Genomic DNA, 21,948 nt, shown 5'->3' with positions numbered 1-21,948 from the left:
CATTCCTTGTCAACATAAACCCAGGCAAAAATAAAATGGGAACTGTGGGCTGCTGATGAGACCCACTGTCATTCCCCTGACTCTGCCCAAAACCTTGCACACCCCTCTTCAGGACTGCCCCAACAGGGGGAAAGTGTGGGAAAGGTATGGAGAAGGCCAGAGGGGCTGAAGTCCTGCCTCGTATCTGCTCTCTGTTCTCCATCCCTGGAGCTCTGGGCCAGGTGGTTGAAAGTTCCCACAAAGGCTCACAAGATGCCCTTGGTGCTCCCACCCCTGGAGCCCACAGACACACGCACACAGGACACCTGTCCATCCGAGAGATGTTTAATGGATGTTAGGTTCAAGGTACAAAACACAAGGCAGGTGCTAACCCCAGGAAAATCACCTGCCACTCAGTCAGCCCCCCATTACCACTGCAGCCAGGCATCCCAGCCCCCAGGGCAGTGGAGCAGCGGCCCTGGGAGGCCTGGTTCCTCCCCTGTTTGGGGAAAGCAGAGGTGGTGACACGGGAGCCCAGAGGCCATGGCATCCCCTCCTCAGAAAACCCAGACCCAAGCATCGGGAAAGTCCAGATTGGACTCAGAGCAGCTGATCCCCAGAGGGACCCTGGCTGAGAAGCACCCCTGAACTGAAGCCTGGCCTATTCCCCTGGCCTTGAACCACTGCCCTGATAGCTGGCAGCAAAGGGAAGAGCTGAAGCAAGAAATAGAGGCAGAGTTCCACTGCCCTGAAAAAACTGACCGGGTGCCTGACCCTCCAGGGCAGTCAGACCCAAGACTGAGGCCTGCTCTACCTCTCACCCCAATGCCGTGGAGGGCAGGCAGGCCAGCATCTGCTGAGGAGTGATGCCTTTGTTTTGGGTCAAGAGCAGCTGCCTACAGTAACCCCAGGAAGACCCACTGGGGAAGGGCTATCAGCTACCCAAGTCTCTGGACCTAGCCCTTAGAAATTCTGGACTGGGTCCTGAGCCAGGGTAGGTGCCTTACTGAAATGGAAGTTGGCAGGGGTTAGGAGCAGGGAGGATGGTGAGAAGGGTCCCTGTGAGGACCAGCCCAGGAAACCCTTTTGACCAGCCCCAAGGAGATCCAGTTGCTACTTCAGCCCAGGCCCCTCTGGTCCCATGTCAGGCTGCCCATTGCACTGAGAACACTCCACCTCCTGTTCCTCGCCCAGGCCCTGGGCTACAGCCGGCCCCCTCTGTTGAACTGGATGCACCAGTGGGAGTTAGCCGTGCCCGGGCTGAGATGAGTCTGGTCCTTGGGGCCCATGAGGGGCTGTAGCTCCTGCTGCTGGGGGATGTCAGCACTGCTCTCACTGCGGGAGCGGCCAGCCTTGGCCAGGCTGGGGGGAAAGGCAAAGCTAGGGCGGGGATCAGAAAGCAGGTCGAGAGCGGCCCGGGGCTCTTCAGCACCCAGGGGCCGGGGCGGCAGGCGGGTCAGAGTTGGGGCCTGGGTACAGGGAGGGGATGCCAGGCTCTCCAGGGATGAGATGCTCTGGTTCCAGCCCGTCTGCATGTCCACCGGCACAATCTTGGTGGTTTCTGAGGACACATACACCGCCTGGTCCCCCTGCCCACTCTTCCAGGGCAGCTCCTTCTCTGCACAGGTTGGGGACGGGGGGATGATGCGTGGGCTTGGACACACCTCAAGGCTTCCTGGGGACAGAGAACACACACAAGCTTGTTACCAGTGCCGTGCAATCTTTTCAAGTAAGGACACATTCTCGGAAGTAAATTCACCCCACAGTTGCCACCAGACATGCATGTGTGATGATTTGGTGAGTGCCTTGCTAAGGGGAAGTGCCACGACTGGTTTTGTTCTCTGTTCTAGTCCCCAGCACCTAGCACAGGGCTGGACACATAGCAGCTGCTGGGGGCTGGCGTGTGGCCCAGCAGGTTAAGCTGCTGCCTGGAACACCGGCATCCCATATGGATGCCAGTTCGAATCCCGGCTGCTCCACTTCCCATCGAGCTCCCTGCTAATGTGCCTGGGAAAGCAGTGGAGGATGGCCCAAGTGCTCGGGCCCCTGCACCCATGTGGGAGACCTGAATGGAGTTTCTGGCTCCTGGCTTTGACCTGGCACAGTCCAGGCCATTGCAGCCATTTGAGGAATGAGCCAGTGCATGGAAGATCTCTCAATATATCTCCCCCCTTCCAACTTTGCCTTTCAAATAAATAAATAAAAGTAAAATCAGGGTCAGGAATTTGGCCTAGCAATTAAGATGCTGGTTAGGACACCCGGAGTGCCTGCCTTTGACACCAGCTCTGGCTCCTGACACCAGCTTTCTACCAGTGCAGACCCTTGGAGTTAGGGGTGACGGCTCAAGTAACTGGGTCCCTGCCACCCATATGGGAGGCCTGGATTGAGTTTCTGGTTCTGTCTTGGACTGTTTCAGGCATTTGAGGAGTGAACAACGGAACTTACTCTGTCTCTCTGCCTCTCAAGTTAAAAAAAAAAAAAAAGCCTCTCTTGAAAAAGAAAACAAGTAAAATTATACCTCTTGAAAGACCTGGAAAAACAACAATACAAAAAGCCAAAAAGCTAAATAAAACAGGCGACTGGCTCTATGGTGTAGTGGGTAAAGCCTCGGCCTGCAATGCCAGCATCCCGTATGAGCACTGGTTCAAGTCCTGGCTGCTCCACTTCCAATAAAACTCCTTGCTAAAGTGCCTGGGAAAGCAGCAGAGGGTGGCCCAAGCGTTTGGCCCCCTGCACCCAAGTGGAGACCAGGAAGAAGCTTCTGACTTTGTAGCCATTTGGAGAGGGAACCAGGGGATGGAAGATCTGTCACTCTGTGTGTCTCTGTCTCTCTCTCTCTCTAACTCTGCCTTTCAAATAAATAAAATAAACCTTTTTTAAGAAAAAAAAAAAGCTAAAACAACAAAAACCTCATTTTCTTCCTAGAGGATTCCAGGGAACTAACTCATTGGTGTGAAAATTGATAAATAAAATTATCCATTATTTCCTACGTGAACTTCTCCCTCCAGGTAACCAAATAATTGATGAGGAAAGTTTTTTCTTTTCTTTCTTTCTTTTTTCTTTTTCAGAGGTAAAGTTAAGAGAGAAAGAGAAAGGTCTTCCATCTGCTAGTTTGCTCCCCAAATGGCCGCCTCAACCAGACCTGGGATGATCCAAAGCCAGGAGCCAGAAGCTTCTTCTGGGTATCCCATGTGGGTGCAGGGGCCCAAGCACTTGGGCCATCTTCTACTGCTTTCCCAGGCCATAAGCAGAGAGCTGGATCAGAAGAGGAGCAGCCGAGACTAGAACTAGTGTTCATATGGGATACTGCTGCCGCAGGTGGAGGCTTAGCCCACTATCACAGCACCGACCCTGGAAAAGTTTTTTTTTTTTTTAAATAGAATGACTACTAACAATGCAGATGAAAATATAGATACAGAATATCGCCATCGTGTAACCCCTAATGTAGTGCTAGATGTGGCAATGATCATAGAAGACTACGAAGACCATTTTATGAAAAGTTGATGGAGAACTTGATAAAGGATGGATCAGGGGAGTAAGGTCTGATTACAGTAATCAGTGTTGTTAACCTTTGGAAAGAGAGACAACCAGATGGTACACGTTTCCAGAAAGTACACCATCACCACCTACTAAGAATTTTTTCTCCATCTCCACCTAATTTTTTTAAAAAAACAGATTTATTTATTTGAAAGAGCAACGGAGAGAGAGAGAGAGAGAGAGCTTCCATCTGTTGGTTCACTCCCCAAATACCCTCAACAGCCAAAGCTGGGCCCAGCTAAAGCCAGGAACCCAGGACTCCATCTGGGTCTCCCAGCATGGTTGGCAGGGGCCCAAGGACTGGGACCATCTTCCTCTGCTTTCCCAAGTGCACTAGCAGGGAGCTGGATTGGAAACAGAGCAGCCAGGACTTGAACTGTCACTCATATGGGATGCCAGTATTGCAAGTGCACTGTACCACAACCCAGCCCTTATATATGTAAAACTTTTAAATTTATTTGTTTAAAAGGCAGAGTAACAGAGATGCAGAGGTGGAGGCAGAGAGAGAGAAATCTACCTGCTGGTTCACTCCTCAAATGGCTGTAATAGCCAGTGCTGGGCCAGACTGAAGCCAGGAGCCAGAAGCTTCCTCCAGGTCTCCCACGTGGCTACAGGGGCCCAAGGACTTAGGCCACCTTCCCTTGCTTTCACAGGTACATTAGCAGGGAGCTGGATCAGAAGTGCAGCAGCCAGAACTCGAACCAGTGCCCATATGGGACGCTGGCGCTGCAGGCTGAGGCTTACCCTACTATACCACAGTGCCAACCCAAGCATTTTTTTAAAGATTTATTTATTTATTTGAAAGATGGAGAAATTCCATCTGTGTGCCAGGAACTCCATCCTGGTCTCCCACATGGGTGGCAGAGTCCCAAGTATTTGGGTCATCTTCTGCTGCCTCCCCAGGTCCTTGAGCAGGAAGCTGAATTAGAAGCAGAGTAGCTGGGAGTTGAATCAGCCCTCTGATTTTGGATGCCAGTATTGCAAGCAGTGGCTTAACGTGCTGTGCCACAGTGCCAGCTCCTATTAATGATTCTTACCCCAGAATTTAAACAGATCTGAAGTAGATTTGATTATCAGTTTAAAGGAAATATAAGGGACAGAGAAGTATCTTAAATAACAGTTAGGGGGTGCAGTCAGCAAAATCCAGACAGTAAAAGACTGCAAGACAAATGACCTGGTTTCTTCAGTAAATACGTAGCCAGGGGGCAAAGGGGGAGAGGGACTTACAGACCACGGTTTTGCAGATGGGCACTATTGACATTTTGAGACAGCTGCTTCTCTGTGGGGGCTGCCTGTGCATGTTTGGTTGTTCAGCAGCGACAGTGGCCTCCTCCCACTCAATGCAAATGCATCCTCTCCAGTTGTGATAACCAAAAATGACCTCAGGAGGCGAAAGTCATTCTGCCACTGCCACCCCTTGAGAACCAGTGCTAAGTTTACATTTTACAGCCAAATGCAGTGTGTGAACTTTATCTGAGTTTTCATGTGAACTAACATACTAAAACACAAAAAGACAAACAGGAAGGGGCTGGCGTTGTGGTGTAGCAGATAAAGCTGCTACCTGCGATGCCCACATCCCATAGGAGGGCCAGTTCATGTCCCATCTGCTCCACTTTCCATCCAGCTCCCTGCTAATGCACCTGGGAAAGCAGTGGAAGATGGCCCAAGTGCTTCTGCCCTTGCATCCACTTGGGAGACCTGGAAGAAGCTCCTAGCTCCTGGCTTTAGTCTGGCCCAGCCAGCCCTGGCCATTGTAGCCATTTGGGGCGTGAACCAGCAGGTGCAAGATCTCTCTGTATCTCTCCCTCTCTCTCTAACTCTGCCTTTCAAATAAAATAAATTTTAAAAATTTCTAGGACATAAATAAAATTATTTTTAAAAAAAAAAAAGACCAGGGAAATTTGAATACTGACTAGGTATTTCATGACACACATTTTGGATATGGTAATGGTATTGTGGTTATAAAGAAGAATCCTTATCTAGGAATAGGTATTTAGCCTAGCAATTAAGATACCCGCATCCCATACTGGCAGTGCCTAGGTTCAATTTCAGGCTCCTGACTCCAGCTTCCCACCATTACAGACCTGTGAGGCAGCACTAATGGCTCAAGTAATTGGGTCCCTGCCACCCAAATGGGAGGCCAGCCCCAGCCCAGTCCCAGCCATCGGAGGCATTTGGGGAAGTGAACTGGTGAACTCAGTCCCAGCCATCGGAGGCATTTGGGGAAGTGAACTGGGGAACTCTCTGTGTGTCTGTCTCCCTCTCTTTCTGATCTTTACCTCTCAGATAAAAACAAACAAACAAACAATGTATAAACAAATCCCAAAAAAGAATCCTGAGGCAGATATTGGCCTAGCAGTGAAAACACCAGTTGGTGCCTGTGCCCCTTATCAGAATACCCGGGTTCAGTGTGCTCTTCAGCTCTTGATTCCAGCTTGCAGCTAATGTAGCCCCTGGGAGGCAGTGGTGACAGCTCAAGTAATTGGGTTCCTTTCCACCCGTGGGAGACCTGGGTTGAGTTTCCAGCTCCCAGCTTCAGCCTGACCCCGTCCTGCCCCGTTTTGGGCATTTAGGGTGTATGAACCAGCTGCCGGAAGCGCTCTCTCATGTCTAGCTGTCTCTTGGTCTCTGCTTCTCACATTATAATAAAAAATAATCCTTATCTTTTAGGGCTATCTGCTGAAGTATTTATTGATAAAGTGGCAAGATGTTTGAAATTTGCTTCAAAAGAACCTAGTAGGGTGCCAGCGTTGTGGCATAACTGGTTAAGCCGCTGCCTGCAACACAGGCATCCCATATGAGTGGTGGTTTGAGTCCCAGCTGCTCTACTTCTGATCCAGCTCTCTGCTGATGTGCCTGGGAAAACAGTGGAAGATGGCCCACATTCTTGGGCCCCTGCACCATGTGGGAGACCCAGATGAAGTTCTTGGTTCCTGACTTCAGCCTGGCCCATTCTTGGCCATCGCAGCCATTTGTGGAGTGAACCAGCAGATGGAAGATTTCTCTCTCTTTCTCTCCCTCTTTCTCTCTGTTACTCTGCCTTTCAAATAAAGAAAAATAAGAAAGGAAGAAAGGAAGAGTGAGGGGCCTGAGTGAGGATTTAGGTGAAATAAAATTGGGTATGAGTAGGTTATTGCTGAAGGTGGTTCATGGGTAGATGGGAGTTTATTTTACTCTTCTATCAGTGTATATTTTTTCAGTTTTCTGTAATAAAATTCTTTAAAAAGACACCTGAAGGTTGAGCCCACAACCAGTGATCTCTAGCATTGTAAGTGAATTAGGACTTTGTGTGCATAAACATGTAAATAAGCATATTGTTTCTTAAATCTGCAAAAATTCCATTTTGATTAGCTCAGACTCTTCCCCCAGGTCAAGCAGCCACCCCCAGCCAGGGCTCTACCTGAGGGCAGGTGCGCTGAGCAAGGTCGCAGCTGAGCCTGCTCTTTGGTGTGTTTACCACCATTGGTGAGAGAGGCAGTGAAAGGCCGTGGTTTTGCTATCAGCTAGGTCAGTTACAAATCCTGGTTCTGCTGTATGACATTGAATAAGTCACAAGTTTCTTAAGCTCTGTGAGCTCAGTTTACCCATCTTGGTTGTTGTGAGGATTGCATCAGCTCATAGGTGTCAGGTTTCTCATATAAAAGAGGTGCTTGCTAAATGCTAGATGGGGAGTAAATTGGTGAACAGGAAAGGGGAGTTTTCTGGAGTAGAGGCCCTGAGGAGGGAGGAAACCAGCTGGCTGCAGAGGGGAGGGAGGCAGCAAGGAGGCCATTACCTGAGACCTTGCCCTCTTGGAGAACCTCACTGGTGGCCCGAGCCACAAAGATGATCCCCTCATCGTCTTCCTTCTCTGTCTCTGAACTGTCGCTCTCTTCCTCCTCCGACTCCACAGTTAATGTCACAGCAGCTGGACAGGGACAAGAGCAAGTCAGGGCAGCCAGTGCAGCGGCTGCCTCCGGGCAGCGCACACTCCCAAGCCAGCTCCCTGTCTTCCTCAGCAGAGCCCACACCAGCAGAAGCACCTGCCTTCTCCTCTGGCACTAGCCTAGCAGGTGGGAGGCTTGAGAGGGGGAGAAGACGCAGAGCCTGAGGAGGCAACCTGAGGAGGCCATGATGGTCGCATCCTTCAGCTCCCCCACCCTCTTCTGCCAGTCCCAGATCCAACCACCCACTGAAAACAGGAGCATCTGGAAAGCTAAAGGCCCGTAAACACTCAGCTCATACAAAACTGGCTTGGCGGGCAGGGTGTGGGGGCCCCAGGCCTGTGGTGCTTCAAGGCCAGTCCAAGGTCTCCCTTCTCCGTGGCACCTCTTCCAAGTCCTCAGGGCCTGTAGTGCGTAGTTAGCAACCAGACACCTCCCGCCACACATTGCTAGTAACTGCTTTGAACATTTCAACCTTGAGATCAAGTGTACCCATCTAGGCTCTGAGGGGACAAGCCCAGCTCATGCTGCTGAGTGCACCCCAGAGGAGGCCCTCCAGGATTCTGGTGGCTGTGGTCTGCCCTTGCTCTTCTCCCTCCCACCCGCAGAGCCACTCCCCACTTCCCGCTCCCTGCTTGCCTGTGTCCTGAAAGCCCGGGTCTCGAGGAGGTTTCCCGTTTGTAGCGTCAGCATTAGCGACACCATCCTTCTGAGAACCAAGAAAGAAGATCTGAGCCTCCGGCCCCACTCCATGCCCCACACCCCAAGCCTGTCCTCGCTAGGGTCACCAGGAGGAGGGGATCTTTATCAGTCCTAATGGTTCTACCATCCCTTGGCCAAGCAGGCGATAATGGTGGAGTCTGAGTAACCTACCCCCCAGCAAGGCCTCTGGATGCATCAGGCTGGGCTGATGGAGGTGCCCATGGCATTGCCCCTCTGAGGAATCTGCCCATCACCTGCCTAGTAAGAAGCCCTGCTGCCTCCCAGCAGGTGACCACGTGGCCAAAAGGCTGCCTTCCCTCTGAAGGCATCAGCCTACTCTTGAGGGGCTCCAGGAGACTCTAAAAGGGAAACTGACCTGCTGCAAACCTTAAGTCCCTGAGGACTATCCAACTAGGAGATGCTCTAGGCTAGATTCTAACACTTGGGGGTTCCAAACTGTGTGCTGTCAGCCTCCAGCCCCAAAGAGGAGTCCCAGAGAAAGGACATGCCTTCTTGCGGCCAGCCTTGCGTGGTCGGGGCTTGTTCTTGGTGAAGCAGATGTTGTGCTTGGTGGACTTAAAGGACTCCAGCCGCCGCTTCATGTTCTGCTGGAAGATCTCCTTGTCCTGCCGCTCCTGTGCATCCTCCGAGATGAAGTGGCGGCTGCAGCTGGCTTTGTACTGGCAATGACAGCCCCGCCCTGCTGTGAGGCTGGGTGCCTTGGCCTATCCCAGGAACCCCAGGCCACAGCCCAGCATGTTCACCACAGATCTGCCAGCCCAGAGTTTCCATAACTAGCCACGGATTGAAAAACAAAACAGTACAATAGGAACCCAGCCAGAGGCTCTGTGTTCTTAGTTCACTTCAGAAAAACTTCCTTTTGTCCAAGACTTACTCCCCCTAACCCTGGCCTTTCCCATTCCTGGTGCCCTTTTCCCAGTTCGCTCTGATTTGAAGTGGACAGGAGGCAGGGTCCTGTGTCTTGTACCTTGGGGCTACCACAAGACCAGGTGGAAAATTTCTTTGTTTTTCCATTTATCTGAGCCTGACCCGCACACCTGGCTCATCTGCCCCCTCCTCACCACACAGGACCCCTCCCCAGCTAGACTGCCCATCTAGCCATTTCTACAACCAGCATGACACCCTAGGCCATGCTCTAGACTTTCCAAATATAACTTCTGACATCTGACACCTCTCAGTCCCGACGGCCTGTGTCTAACTCAGAACCACCCCTTTCACCTGCTTTTTTTAACTTCCCCACTACACACTCAGCTGGATTGCCTCCATCTCTGCCATCAACTGCTAAGCAACTTCTCCATTATCTAGTGCTAGGTAATCCCCCAGAGTACTGCCCAGAGAGTTCGAGGTCACCTGGTATTGTCTCCTGTCCCGTTTGGTCCCTTTCCTGTCACTCACAGTTCCTGCTTCCCTGGACCATCTGCCCTCCTTCTCTCCAGGTACCCGTGCCTCCTGAGGATGAATGGGCCTATCACTCCGTAGCCTCTGCTCAGCTCCATGCTCTCCCTATTAGTCCACTCTCTGGCTTCTTCCCTCCTTCTCTCACCACTGGCCCCTCCTCTCTGCTCTCAGTTACCTCCTGCCCTTGCCTCCTTGAAGAAAACCTTCCCACTGATGCTAGTATCTCTTTTGCTGCCAAACTTTTATAATTTGATTCTGGCACCATCGCGCATCCTAGTAATTTGTTAAATACCAAAAATGGAATTCTGGGGTCCACAACTCCACAGCTCTGCCTTCTCCCTGGCCACCAGTGCTGTGGCCTGTGCCTAGGCGCTGGTCTGGCTTCTGTGTGGCATCTAGCCCCGCTCTGCCACAGGCCTGAGACCATCCGCTACTGTTCCTCAAGGTGGTTCCTCTCTCCTCTTTCCTGAGTCTCCACCCTTCCCTTCCATGCGTATTCCTTAGTGTTCTCCTCGGCCCTCCTCCTTTCCTCTAAAAGCTCTTCCTGGAGAACTTCTCCATTCTCTTGGCTTTAGCTATCCCAGCAGTATTGCTCTGTGATCCCAGGCATGAGCCATACGACCAGCTACGTGTGAATCACCCTGAGCCTAGTAGATACACAAGTGTTTGGTCCTGCTCCATGCTATAGAATCAGAAGCTCCAGGAGGAAAAGCCAGGAACCTGTATTCTAGCACACAGTCAGGGGATGCTGAAGAAGCTGAGTGAGGAAACCTCTGCCATCAATTACTTCCAAATCTTTTCTCTCCAGCCCTTATCTTTCTTTCAAACTTGTTGAATCTTACCTTTTCAGTTGCATACTAGACACTTCTGTCTGTCTAATGATATTTCTATGATGAATATGAGAAAGTATGGATTGTGTTATGGTATAACCAAGTGGATTCAGGACTAGTTGAGTAACCATACCCAAAAAATGCTTGATCCATGTCAGTCTGGAAGAAATTCTTTAGTAGCATGCCACAAGGCTGTGTCCTCAGCTCTATCCTGTTCAACATGTTTATGTTGATTTGGATGAACACTAAGTTAACAGGCTTAGTGAATTTTCAGATGATATGAATCTGAGAAGGAGACATTTGGTGGCAGACATGGGATCCATGGACGATGGAATGATGGGCTAAATCAAATGAAATGACATTTAACAGGATAAGCACAAACTTATTGCAGTTTAAAAAAAAATTGCACAAGAACTGACTGGACTGAACTCACAGATCTTACACACACACACACACAACACCAATCAATAGTAACTTCTTCATGGGACACAATAAGAAATACATAGCATACCTATTAGATGCACATAAATCTGTTGGGCCACTAGATTTAATGACCAGGAAGTACTCATACAAGGGATGAAGGAACATGCTAAACACCACTGGAATATAATCAGCAAAAATACAAAAAATGGGAAATTCTACAAGAGAAAGTATAAATAGCAAGGGGGAAAAAGGTGAGGGAAAGGAATACTTTGAGTTTTTTTTAATTAAGAGACATATTTTCCAAATACAAAGTATGGACTTTATTTTGAACAAACCAGCTAGAAAAAAAATATTTATTGAATACTGACTGCATGTTTAATGCAAGAATGAGTTATTGTTATTTTGGAGATGATGGAACTTTGGTTTTATTTTTAAGAGTTCTTGACACTTTAAGAGATACATACTGAAATATTTAGAGATAATTTGGTATGATGTCTGGAGTTTGCTTTAAGATGGAATATGGGTGGGATATGGTGTGGCTGCAGAAAATAACAAAATAAATCAAGCGTTTATAATTACTAGAACTGGGTGATGGATAAATGAGTTATTTTATTATCTCTACTGAAATTTTGCTTAAGAAAAAAGTTTTTAAGAAACCCCATAGGTTGGATAAATAAGGTTTGACAACCATTAACTGAGAAACACATAGGGTCTGGCAGACTGTAAGGACAGCACAGGGCCCCAGGTGAGCCTGAGGGACCCTGGGCTGCAGAAAGAGGGTGGCAGGCCCCAGAACTCGAAAGGTGAGAGCACCCCTCTGCCCTGCCTGGCCAACCACAGCTAACCTTGCACTTTCCACCCCATACCCCATTTCTTACGGCCAAAGGAGACCCACCAGGGGCATGAGACGCTGGCCTGAGAGCAAGAGGGCTTGTGTGGAGGGAATCTGGTTTGGAACTTCTCAAGACTTATTCTGCAGAGTTACAAAGGTTCACATCAGGCCGCGTGGCTAAAAGGAAGCCAGTCGTGTCTCGATAGTAGGAAGAGGCTTGACTGTTCAAGCTGTCAGGAAAGGTAACTGCTGGCTTCCCAGTTCAGAAAGATTCAAGGTAATGGCTTGCTGCCCCCTTGTGGGATTGTAAGAGACTCTCTTCCTGGTGGGTCAGGCCTGTCCAGCCCCAAAGCTACATGATCTGCATTGGATTAATTCACATGACCTAAAATAAATGTCTGCCTTCCCCAAGCTAAGCCGGCCCTGCAGGCTCCCCCCCCCCCCCCCCCGTCTGTGACCCTATGGTTCCCCAGCGACCCTCAGGCTTCCTTTATGCTGTTCTGCTGTTCTCCCTTCCCACCCCCAGCTCTAATCCAGAGTGTTTCACACCAGCTGCCCGACCGCCTCTCCTAGCCTCTCAGCTCAGCCCCTCCAGTTTGATCTGCTGTCTGCTCCCAGGGAAGGCATCCTGAAAAAATACTTTTATCAGGTCAGCCCTTTCTCAAAAAAGAGAGGAAAAAAAAAAGTCAAGGTTTCATATTGCTGACCGGATGAAACCCACACTGTCAGCCTGGCATCTGCAGCTCTCCTCCAGCTGACAGCCACTGCCTCTTGAGCCTCTGATCGTGGCCTTCCCAGACCACCCCCCCACCCCATCCCACCCCCGTTTCTCTCACCCTGCCTGCTCTCACCCTGCGTCGCGGCTTGTAGAGGCCTCCGCACAGCAGATGATGCATCACAGCATCCTCCCGGTCCCGGCCGCTGCGCACCGTGTCAATCACCTGCAGATCCAGGCACGCGCCGCTGCCGCTCTCCCTCCTGCAGGAGCGAGGGACATGGGCACTGGGGAGAGGGGCACAGGCCCCAGGAACGGGAAAAGCAAAGGCACTGACAAATTCTTCCCCCAGAAGGAATTTCGAGGGAGGGCCCAGTAGAGAGGAGCTTGAGGAAGAGAAGGGGGCCTCACAGACTCACAGCAGGTTGGTGACAGAGGTCTCTGCCACAGAATTGCGGCTGGGCATAGAGGGCAGAGAGAGGCCTGTGGAGGACAAGACGTGGCCTCCCTGCAGGAGGCAATACCAAGGTCAGATGAGTCAGGTGGAGGGTGGCCCAGTCAGCGATAAAGAGAATAACAATTGTTAACACTGATTTTGCTCTTTTGATGCACCAAGTACTGTGCAAGGCACTTTACATATTGAATTCACAATATCTAAGACATAGGCACCCTTACTCCTGCTTTCTTACAGCTGAGGGAACTGAGATTCAGAGTCTAAGTGACTTATCCAAGGCCACAGCCTGTAAGTGATTACAGTTAAGCTTTCCCTGCTGATTCCAGAGTCCAGCTGTTTCCCACCTTTCTGTACTGCCTGCCAGGCTCTGAATGGCCCCACCAGGCCAGGCTGGTTCCCGCAGCCACCACTTCACAAGACCATGGAGCCGGCTGGGAATTCCCAACTCCTTGTGAACAAGCCCGGCTGCCGATCACCCCTGTGTGTCCTCTGCTGCCCATCAGCCCAGCTGCCACTGGCCCACCTGGTCCACAAAGCTGATGGCATCCCGGATGTTGAGTCTGTAGTACACATCCCAGATCTGGTCCCGGATGCGGTAGGCTGATCGCCGCATCAGCAGCTGACTCAGGTACTTCTTGTCAAACTGCTCCCACCTACAGAGGATGCCAGGTCCGGCGCTGAGTACCACCCCTAATGCCCGGCTGGCTGGCCCTGCCTCAGATGGGGCAGGGACACCGCCAGCATTGACCTTGCTTCCTTGGTATGGGCCTCAACCGGGAAGGATCTCAAGGCTAGTCCCTCCCTTTGGGAAAAGCCTGGCATGAATTGAAGTTTTTACAAATAACTGTAGAATCGTAACCATGGCAAGAACTACAGAGGGCAATTACAGAGCATGATCAGGGTTTGCCCTAGTCGGGGAGGCCTCCCTAAGGAGTTTTTGCCTATGGTGAGATCCGGTGAATGAGCAAAAGTTAAGGAAGTGAGAGGGAGCTGGGGAGTGTTCTAGTACAGAGGACAACATAGGCAAAGGTCCCAGTGGCCAGGCTGGGGAGCATGGAGGGTCCTGAGGCTCTAAAACAGGGTCCTTGTAATTAGCAGGCAGGCAGGCAGAGAGTGGAGCACAGTGAAGCTGGAGTCTGGCAGGTGCCAGGCCACGCAGGGCCAGGCAGCCCACACTGGGGAGCCGCATATCCTGCAAGCACTGGGGTGCCACTGAAGAGCTTCCGGCAGAGGTCTCCCCGCCTGAACCTGACTGTCCCTTCTCAGAACAGTGGCACCTCCCCCCATGCTGCCCTGGCTGGTGGGGCTGCTACTGCTGAAGGAGCCTCGGGGCAGCTCCCTCACCTGTCCCTCCAGTAGTGGTAGCCATGGTGCCCCACAACGTCCTCCACTGCAGCCAGAATGTGGTCAAAAGTCTAGAAGGGGGGTGGGTAGGGGGACTGGATCAGGACTCTGCTCAGAATAGGAGAGGGGAGAGAGGGACAGGTGGAGGGATGGGGTGCTGGTACCCACGTGCTCGTGCAGCTCCTGGTTCAGGGTGGGTTTGTGGTGCTCACTCCTTTTCACCTTCAGCCACTTGACTAGTGGCTTGATGGTCAAGCCCTATGGACAGGTAGGAGGTGAGCCCTGCCCTGTTCAGTTCCTGCTGCCTTCCTCTCCCATAATTAGGCCTCAGATTCTGTACCCCCACCCCAGTGCTCAAGGTCTTGGAAGTCAGGCCCCTGCATCCCCCAACAGGAAGAGGAGACTCCCCCAGTGCCTGCCAGACCCTCTTCCCACCCAGCCTCATGGGCATTCCCACCTGCACGATGACTGTGAAGAAGACCACCACAATAGTGGTAGCCACAAAGTAGTCCTTGGCAGGGACCTTGTTCCTGTCCAGTAGAATGACGAGAGCAAAGGCCACAGCCCCCCGCAGACCCCCATAGGACATCACCACCTGGTCAATCTTGTCCAGAGGGACCAGCCGGAACTGATTCAGCACCCACGTCTGCAGGACTACGCCTGCAGCAGGAGGGAGGCCAGCGGGGGCAAGGCGTTGGGAGTGGAAGACATTGGGAATGAATGGCACCAAGTATCTGGGCTAAGGGCTGATGGGCTGGGAGAGGTGAGCTACAGGGAGGCTTAGGAATTGACAAGGATGTGGGCTCAGAATCAGGGATGAGTTGGGGGAGTGGGGACAGGAAGGAGAGTGGGAAGGCAGGGGGTGCCAGCAATACCGAGGGCTCGGAAGAACAGGATGAAGAAGAGGGTGCCCAGCACCAGCCCAGAGTCCCAGGCCCACTTAGAAGAGTCCACGGCCGAGATGCCAAGCAGCATGAAGATGACGGTCTCAGCGCAGCTGGCTAGGGTCTTCATTGTGTATTTGACAGTCGTGCGGGACTTATGGGAAATGTTGGCCTCCACATACTTCTTACAGCCCAGGCCACACATGGTTACCCTGGGAGAGGCACAAAGAGAGCACATGAAGAGGAGTCCCAGGGGCTCAGGCATGCTGCAGGATTGGTGTTGCCTATCAGAAGATGTCAGCTGCTCAGAGCCAGGAAGGCATGAAGACTGCTAGTTAGCGGTGTTCCCAGGCTAGGAGTCCAGATCTCCAGACTTCCCAGCCAGTGGCTCCTGGAGGGGATGGGGAAGGGGAAGAAACCTGCTCTGACTAGTGGGCTCTCTGAGGCACCTGTTGGAGAGCTATGGCCATTAGAGACAGTGACCCCGGACTTTTGAAGTCCACTTCCAGCTCTGCCCACATCCCAGGGAGCACTGGAGGCAGGAGACTGGGTTCTAGGGTGCCCAGGATAGTTCTGGGGGAAGCTTTGAGAATACTGCCTGAGGTTTGCTGTCTTCCTAGGAGGGTTTGAGGCTCCCACTACTCTAGGGGCTCAGGGAAACCTATGGCTCCTCCGAGTCCTGCTTCTGAACGTGTGAAGGGCATGCGTCTCCAGCGCCCCCTCCCAGCAGCCTGCCTGCGAGGCCCCCAGGACTCACGCGAGTATGGCAGACAGCGAGGCCATTTCAGCAGTGAGGTAGGCTGCGTAGGCGAGGAGGAACACCAGCAGTGGCTCGATGATGCGGACCCGCTTGGTGAAGCGTGTGGTCAGGGCCAGGAGGAAGGCAAAGACTAAGCCCACGGCTGCCCCGCCCAGACTGACCACAAACAGGGAGGCTGGGGGAGGAGTGGGTTGTCAGCATGACCCCGACCCAGACCCTACCCCAGCTGACAAGACTGCTGCCTGCCAGGGAGAGGGGGATGATGCCTACTGTACTCCCCAAGGCTCAGGATCCCAGGGCAAGCCCCTCCCGGACCCCATGTCTCCATGGAGGAGGGGAAGAAAGAGCAATGGAACAGATTCCTGTGACCTGATGCCAGGTGGGAGGGTCTCAGACCTCCCAGGACAGCCAAGAGGGGGGAGATACTGACCGACACCCTTCAGGTAGTCAGTGGCCTGCACTTTGGCAGAGCCCATCTCCACAAAGGAGTTGCAGACCTTGTACAGCACCTGAAAGAGGAGAGGAGAGGCGGCAGCGAGTGAGAAGGCAGCAGCTGGGAACCTGTTTCTCCCTGAGGGAATTGGGGAAGGATCTGAGCCTGGTCAGAGTGGAGCAGCCTGGGATTGGGGAATGGCAGCCAGCTCAGCACTCACCACAGTGACTGCGTCATTGAGCAGGGACTCGCCAAAGACAATGATAAAGAGCGTCTCATTGACGTGCACCTCCTCAAAGACAGCCAGCACAGCCACAGGGTCCACCGCTGAGATGAGGCTCCCAAACAGCAGGAAGTCCAGCAGGCCGGCCTGCACCCTAGGGGCTATGGAGGGAGAGATGGAGGACAGGCCAGTGACCGGTGAAGACAGCCTGTCTCCTGCAGCATTCCCTGGGACAAACCCAGATGCCACCCCCACTGATAAACAACTAGGCCCAGAGAAAGGATGGTGAGGAGAGCACGGGCTGAGGCCAGGAAACTTGAGCCAAGCCATCTATGGTGAAGGCCTGGCTTTGCCACTTACCAGCTGTGTGATGTTAGCGGCTTTTTCCCTGTCACATGACTTCTCTTAGCTATGCCTCCTCCTCTACCTACCTCACAGGACTGCTGCAAAAACCACACCAGGAGATGGTTGGAAGCTCTACATAATATGAAAAGCTAAGCTGGCACTGGCAATAAAAACTGCAGCAACAGTAATAGTAACAACCAGCAGGTTGCAACTGGCTGGTGATTGGCCTTATCAGGGACAGTGACAAGAGTGCTTTGCTGGGGCTAGCGTTTTGCACAGTAGTTAATCTCTGCTTGAGATACCTGAAACCCATATTGGAGTGCCGGGTTCAAGTTCTGGCTCCTCCCCTTCCAACCCAACTTCCTGCTAATGTGCACCCTAGGAATTAGCAGATCATGGTGCAAGTACTTGAGTCTCTGACACCCATCTGGGAGACATGGTGGTATTTTAGGTTCCTGGCTTGGGCCTGGCCCATCTCTGGCTGTTGAAGGCATTTGAGGAGTGAACCAGCTGATGGAAGAGCTTTCTCTGTCTCTGTTTCTTTCTCTCTCTCTCTGCCTCACAAGTGAAAAAAAAAAAAAAAAGGAAGGAAAAAATAATTTTCTTGAAAAAGTGCTCTCTCCACACACCAATGGTTCTCAGCCAAAGGGATGTGAAGCTCACAATTCTTAGCAGGAATAGGAGGTCTGAAAATAATATGGAAAGCACCACGTGGGACTTGGACAGGTCATATAATCTCTGTGAGCCTCAGTTTCCCCATATATAAGTTGGGAATAATAACTGTATATGCCTCAGAAAGTTCTTTATTTAGCCAATGCCTCGTACAGGGTAAACACCCATCTATTATTAGGAGTCCTACTATCATTATACTCTGATGTCTACTCTTCCCTTCCTGCCCCAAATATAGTTCATGATCTCAATAGGGAAATCTGTTTGGAGTTTCCTGGTGGGAACTGAAAACCTCTCCTTGCACTTTTTTTTCTATTATTATTATTATTATTTGATTTTGAAATGCAGAGTGACAGAAATAAGGAGAGGGGGTGAAAGAGAGAGAGAAAATCTTCCATCCTATTGGTTCACTCTCCAAATGGCTGCAACTGCCGGGGCTGGTCCAGGTTGAAGCCAGGAGCCTGAGACTCCATCTGGGTCTCCCACAGGGTGGCAGGTGCCCAAGTACTTGGGTTGTCATTCACTGCCTTCCCAGGCACATTAGCAGAGAGCTGGATAGTAAGTGGAGCAGCCAGGACTCAAACCAGCACTTCAACAGGGGATGCCAGTGTTGGAAGTAGCAGCTTAACTGCTGTGCCACAACACTGGTCCCTCTCCTTGTACCTTGGAAGAATTATCAGCATTATCAGCATGCAGGGTTGGATGAATTTCTTGGGTCAGGAAATGAGAAAGCAGGTAGTGAGAGAGGGCAGCCTCAGTACAATGGACCCCTCCTGCCAACCTTGGATCTGATATAACATGAACTTAGGGCTCTATTTTCTCCTCCATTAAGTGGGTCAAATGATAGCTTTGAACAAAATTGCTATGAAGAGTCAGTGAAATAAGTAAGGAGAGAATGCCCAGTACAGTGGCATTTTGTGAATCTATAATATACACTTGTTAAAAATGAAGAGCAAAAAAAGGAAACCACTCTGACATGGCCTGGGCAGAACAGCAGGCTCCTGCAGAAATGGTGAATTGTGCCTGAGGGAAGCAGGGCTGGCAAGTGGCGGTGTGGTAACAGGGCGAGAGGCAGGAGAATGCTAACGCAGGTTCCCCAGCCTCTGCAGCCCACACACAGCTGGGAGCCAGACCCCTGCTCGGCTGTCATGCTGCAGAAGTACAAACTCAATGGGAGCTGATTCCTTCTGGAGCATGGCCTCGCACTCCAGGTGGGAGGGACCCAAGATGGCGTGCCCAAGGCACAGCTCTTGCCAGCATGGCTTCGTGGTCAGTTTGGAGGAGATGAGAGTAAAGCGATGGGTCTGGCAAAGCCTCCCTCTGCCCAGGTCTTAGGGTCACTCACCCACAAGTCCAGCCTGCTGCAGGCCCCAGAGGGCAGCGCCTGTTGTGAAGGCATTCCAGAGCGTGCCCACCACAGCATAGGTGAGGATGGCACCCAGGTTGTCAAAGAACAGCCGGCTAGGCATGAAATAGCCCGAGTCCAGCACGATAGGAGGCAGCAGGAAGAGGAAGAAGGTGCCCGGCTCCAGCTGGTACTCAGCTTTCTTGGCCACGGCCAAGACAACGCCCCCTAGCACCAAGCCCAGCAAAATCAGCAGGCAGCTCTCGGGAACCAGAGATGTTACTTTCCGGGACAGGTGAAACACTGCAATGTAAGAAGAAGGCAGGAGCTATCAGCTTACGAAGCACCCTCCTACACACACCGGCCTATAACCTCCAAGCGCAGCACTTCTAGAACCTCCAAACTCTACGGCTACAAACTGCAGTCAAAGTTTTCTCTTTCTGGGTCAGGCATTTGGTGCAGTGCTAAAGTTACCACTTGGGACACCAGCATTCTATATCAGAGCGCCTGCTTCCTGTCCCAGTTATTCCACTTCCAGTTCAGCTTCCTTCTAATGCACTCTGGGAGGCCGAGATGATGACTTAAGTGTTTGGGTCTCTGCCACCCATGTGGGAGACCCACATTGAGATCTCTGCTCCTGGCTTCTGCCTGCCTGTTGCAGAAATTTGGGGAAGTGAAATAGTGGATGGGGGATCTCTTGTCTCTGTGTGTCTCTCTGATTTCAAAAAATAGTTAAAAAAAATGGGATTTGGGTAGCCTGGTCTTATCACTTTGTGACTGCGTGATCTCAGACAGATTATTTATTTGAATTTCCATTTCCCCTCCTATAATTTAGGAAAATCACCCATCACAGTGGATGAGGATAAATTGGTACAAAGTGTGCAAATGTATGTGGCATGATGTCAGACACACAGCAGGTTCTCAACATACGTTAAGTAGTTGGGGAAGATAATAACAGACCTTTCTCTAGGAAAAAGGGTGGTGAGAAAAGGACTTCTAGCATGATTGCCACTCTTACCTCTGTCCCCTAAAATAAACCCTTGTGGCCCTCACTTGGGCCTTCAGGCCATGAGTGAACACATTTCCTGGGGTGTTGGTAGAGGAGGCATCCATGTCAGCCTGTGTGAGACCCTAGGCCAAGCAGTGTCCTTTGAAAGCTGCACCCAAAGGGCTTAGGACAGTGCCTGGCACACATAGGTTCCACGTAAGTGTTGTGTAAAGGGGGTGGTGGTGGTGGACTCCTCCAATGAAGCTGGGGCAAGGTGTTCCTGAACACTCTGCCTCTCTTGCCCCTCCTCTCTGAAGACATTTTGGCAGGTGAGGAGGCTCTCTGCTGCTGTCTCCATAGGAGGTATCATCCAAACTCGAAAAATCACTGTGACTTATTGGGGGGACCCACAGTTGTTGCTAAAACCCTAAGAGAGACAGGTACTCCTCTGCCACTCACAGACTTCTCAGCAAAGCCAATTCCTGGCTGTAAATCTGAGGCCCCTCCCGCCCCGCCCTCCTTGCTGCTGGAACTCCAGTTGGCAAGTTCAGTCTTACTTCCAGGCCTCTGCACACCCATCCCTGCCCCTGTTCCTCCTCTCTTCTCCTTCAGAGACCCCATCTCATGCTCATCTCCTCAGCACACACCAGCCCCGGCGCTGCAATCCACGGCCCATCGCAAAAGCCCGCTCTCTGGCGGAACCACACTCGTGAGCATCTTGAGCCCCACTTTCGGTGTCTAATCTTGGGCTGCCACAGCAGAGTGTTGAGTCCTCTTCTTGCCCAGCTCCCCAGCACCCCCCAGCAGTGTCCCTGGGGGAGAATGGTGGCCAATTCCAGGCTGTGCAGTTCCTACATGAAGGCTCTATTGGTGAGACTGGAGTACAGGCTGTGCCAGCATAGATAGGGTGTGAGTAGCAACGCTCAGCTATAATTAGTCACCCCCACGGCAGAGCCTGCACACAGGGAGGAGGAGGGGGGTCTCTGCTGGGAGGAGGGGCCACTGGCTGCTCACAGAAGAGGCAGGGGCAAACCAGCCCTATGGTGGGGGCGGGTAGAATGTAAAGCACAGCCTTCAATCTTGTGCGGTCTGAAGGGGGTGGATGTTGGAAAGCACCTAGGGTAAGCGGCACACCGGGAAGCCCGGAGGTGTGGAAGTTTCTCGTGCCCTGGCGTGGGAAGAATCTGAGGGCCTCACCCCCTAGGCGCGAGACAGAGGCATCTGTAAGAGAGGAGCTACTTTAAGAAGAAGTAGCAGTTTCGTATCCCAGGAGAATGGACGCTTGGACGTGGTCTCCTGGGACAGCCGCTTCCTCGGGACCAGGACGCCTGGATTTTCCGGAGGACATCATCACCCCAGCGTCCTAGGTCCTCGCCGCGGACAGGGGTTTCTGGGAAGCAGGCTGGGGACGGCTTAGGCAAAGGGGAAGGGAAACGGAGAGGGCAGAGGCGCCTAAAGATGGAGCTGGAGAGCGCGGGGGCAGCCCTTCGGGAAGGCAAAGCCTCAGCGCTCCCACGGGAGAGGGGAGGAGGGACACACACAAGAGGCGGCGCAGGAACTGGGTGGGAGCCCGGATTTGTGGAATCGGAGCCCAAGTCCCAGCAATGTGGGAGAAACCGGCCGGGATCTGGGGACCCCAGGCTTGGGGGCGGGTCCGCCGCCCGAAGCCGGCCCGCCACACACGCACACAACGCACTCACCGATTTTGGCCAGGCTGGCCACCAGGATCCACAGGGCCACCAGGTAGGGCGCCTCCACCTCGTGCCACTGCCACCGGAAGAGCGCCAAACCTGGCGGCGGTTCGCCTGGCGATCCCGGCTCTTGGGTGGGCTCTTCGGCTATTCCCGCTCCCGCCAGGGGCAGCCCGAGCAGGGGCACCGCGGCGCGCAGCATCCTGCAGCCTGCCCAGCCGCCCTCCCGCACCGCACGGCCGCCGGCCCCGCGTCGCCGCCGCCGCCGCCGCCTACCGGGCGCCCCCGCGTCACAGGCACGTGGGGCCCGCACCCCCCAATCCAGGCTCCGTTACCCCCAAGCCAGGTCCAGACTCCGAGACCCTGCCCCGGACGCCCGATACCCCCTCCTCCATCCCCTCTAAACCAGTCCCTGCTGCAAAAATCCCCTAGTGCAGCCCTCCCCCAAGACC

At 52.5% G+C, this 21,948-nt stretch overlaps 1 protein-coding gene across 2 annotated transcripts; it reads right to left on the bottom strand.

Annotated features, from left to right (window-relative positions):
• Positions 1-314: 314 nt before the first annotated feature.
• Positions 315-21,698, bottom strand: SLC9A5 (solute carrier family 9 member A5). 2 transcript variants are annotated; one of them, XM_062177753.1, is made up of 16 exons: positions 21,506-21,698; positions 18,818-19,120; positions 16,456-16,619; positions 16,233-16,311; positions 15,800-15,977; positions 15,034-15,254; positions 14,616-14,818; positions 14,327-14,416; positions 14,159-14,229; positions 13,338-13,467; positions 12,780-12,868; positions 12,497-12,623; positions 8,651-8,821; positions 8,079-8,148; positions 7,292-7,423; positions 315-1,654 (listed from the first exon to the last, which is right to left on the bottom strand). In XM_062177753.1, the coding sequence occupies exons 1-16, from the start codon at positions 21,696-21,698 to the stop codon at positions 1,182-1,184; spliced, it is 2,694 nt and encodes an 897-aa protein (XP_062033737.1). In that variant the 3' UTR covers positions 315-1,181. The 2 variants fall into 2 exon arrangements, with proteins under 2 accessions (XP_062033737.1, XP_062033736.1); XM_062177752.1 differs by lacking the exons at positions 16,456-16,619; positions 18,818-19,120; positions 21,506-21,698 and having other exon boundaries at positions 15,800-15,891; positions 16,233-16,303.
• Between the last annotated feature and the right edge of the window lie 250 nt (positions 21,699-21,948).

This window comes from Lepus europaeus, chromosome 19 (assembly GCF_033115175.1).
Source record: "Lepus europaeus isolate LE1 chromosome 19, mLepTim1.pri, whole genome shotgun sequence".
Classification (NCBI taxonomy): Eukaryota; Metazoa; Chordata; class Mammalia; order Lagomorpha; family Leporidae; genus Lepus; species Lepus europaeus.
Note: the sequence above shows the minus strand (reverse complement) of the source record. Positions and strands in the feature narration are given on the sequence as shown.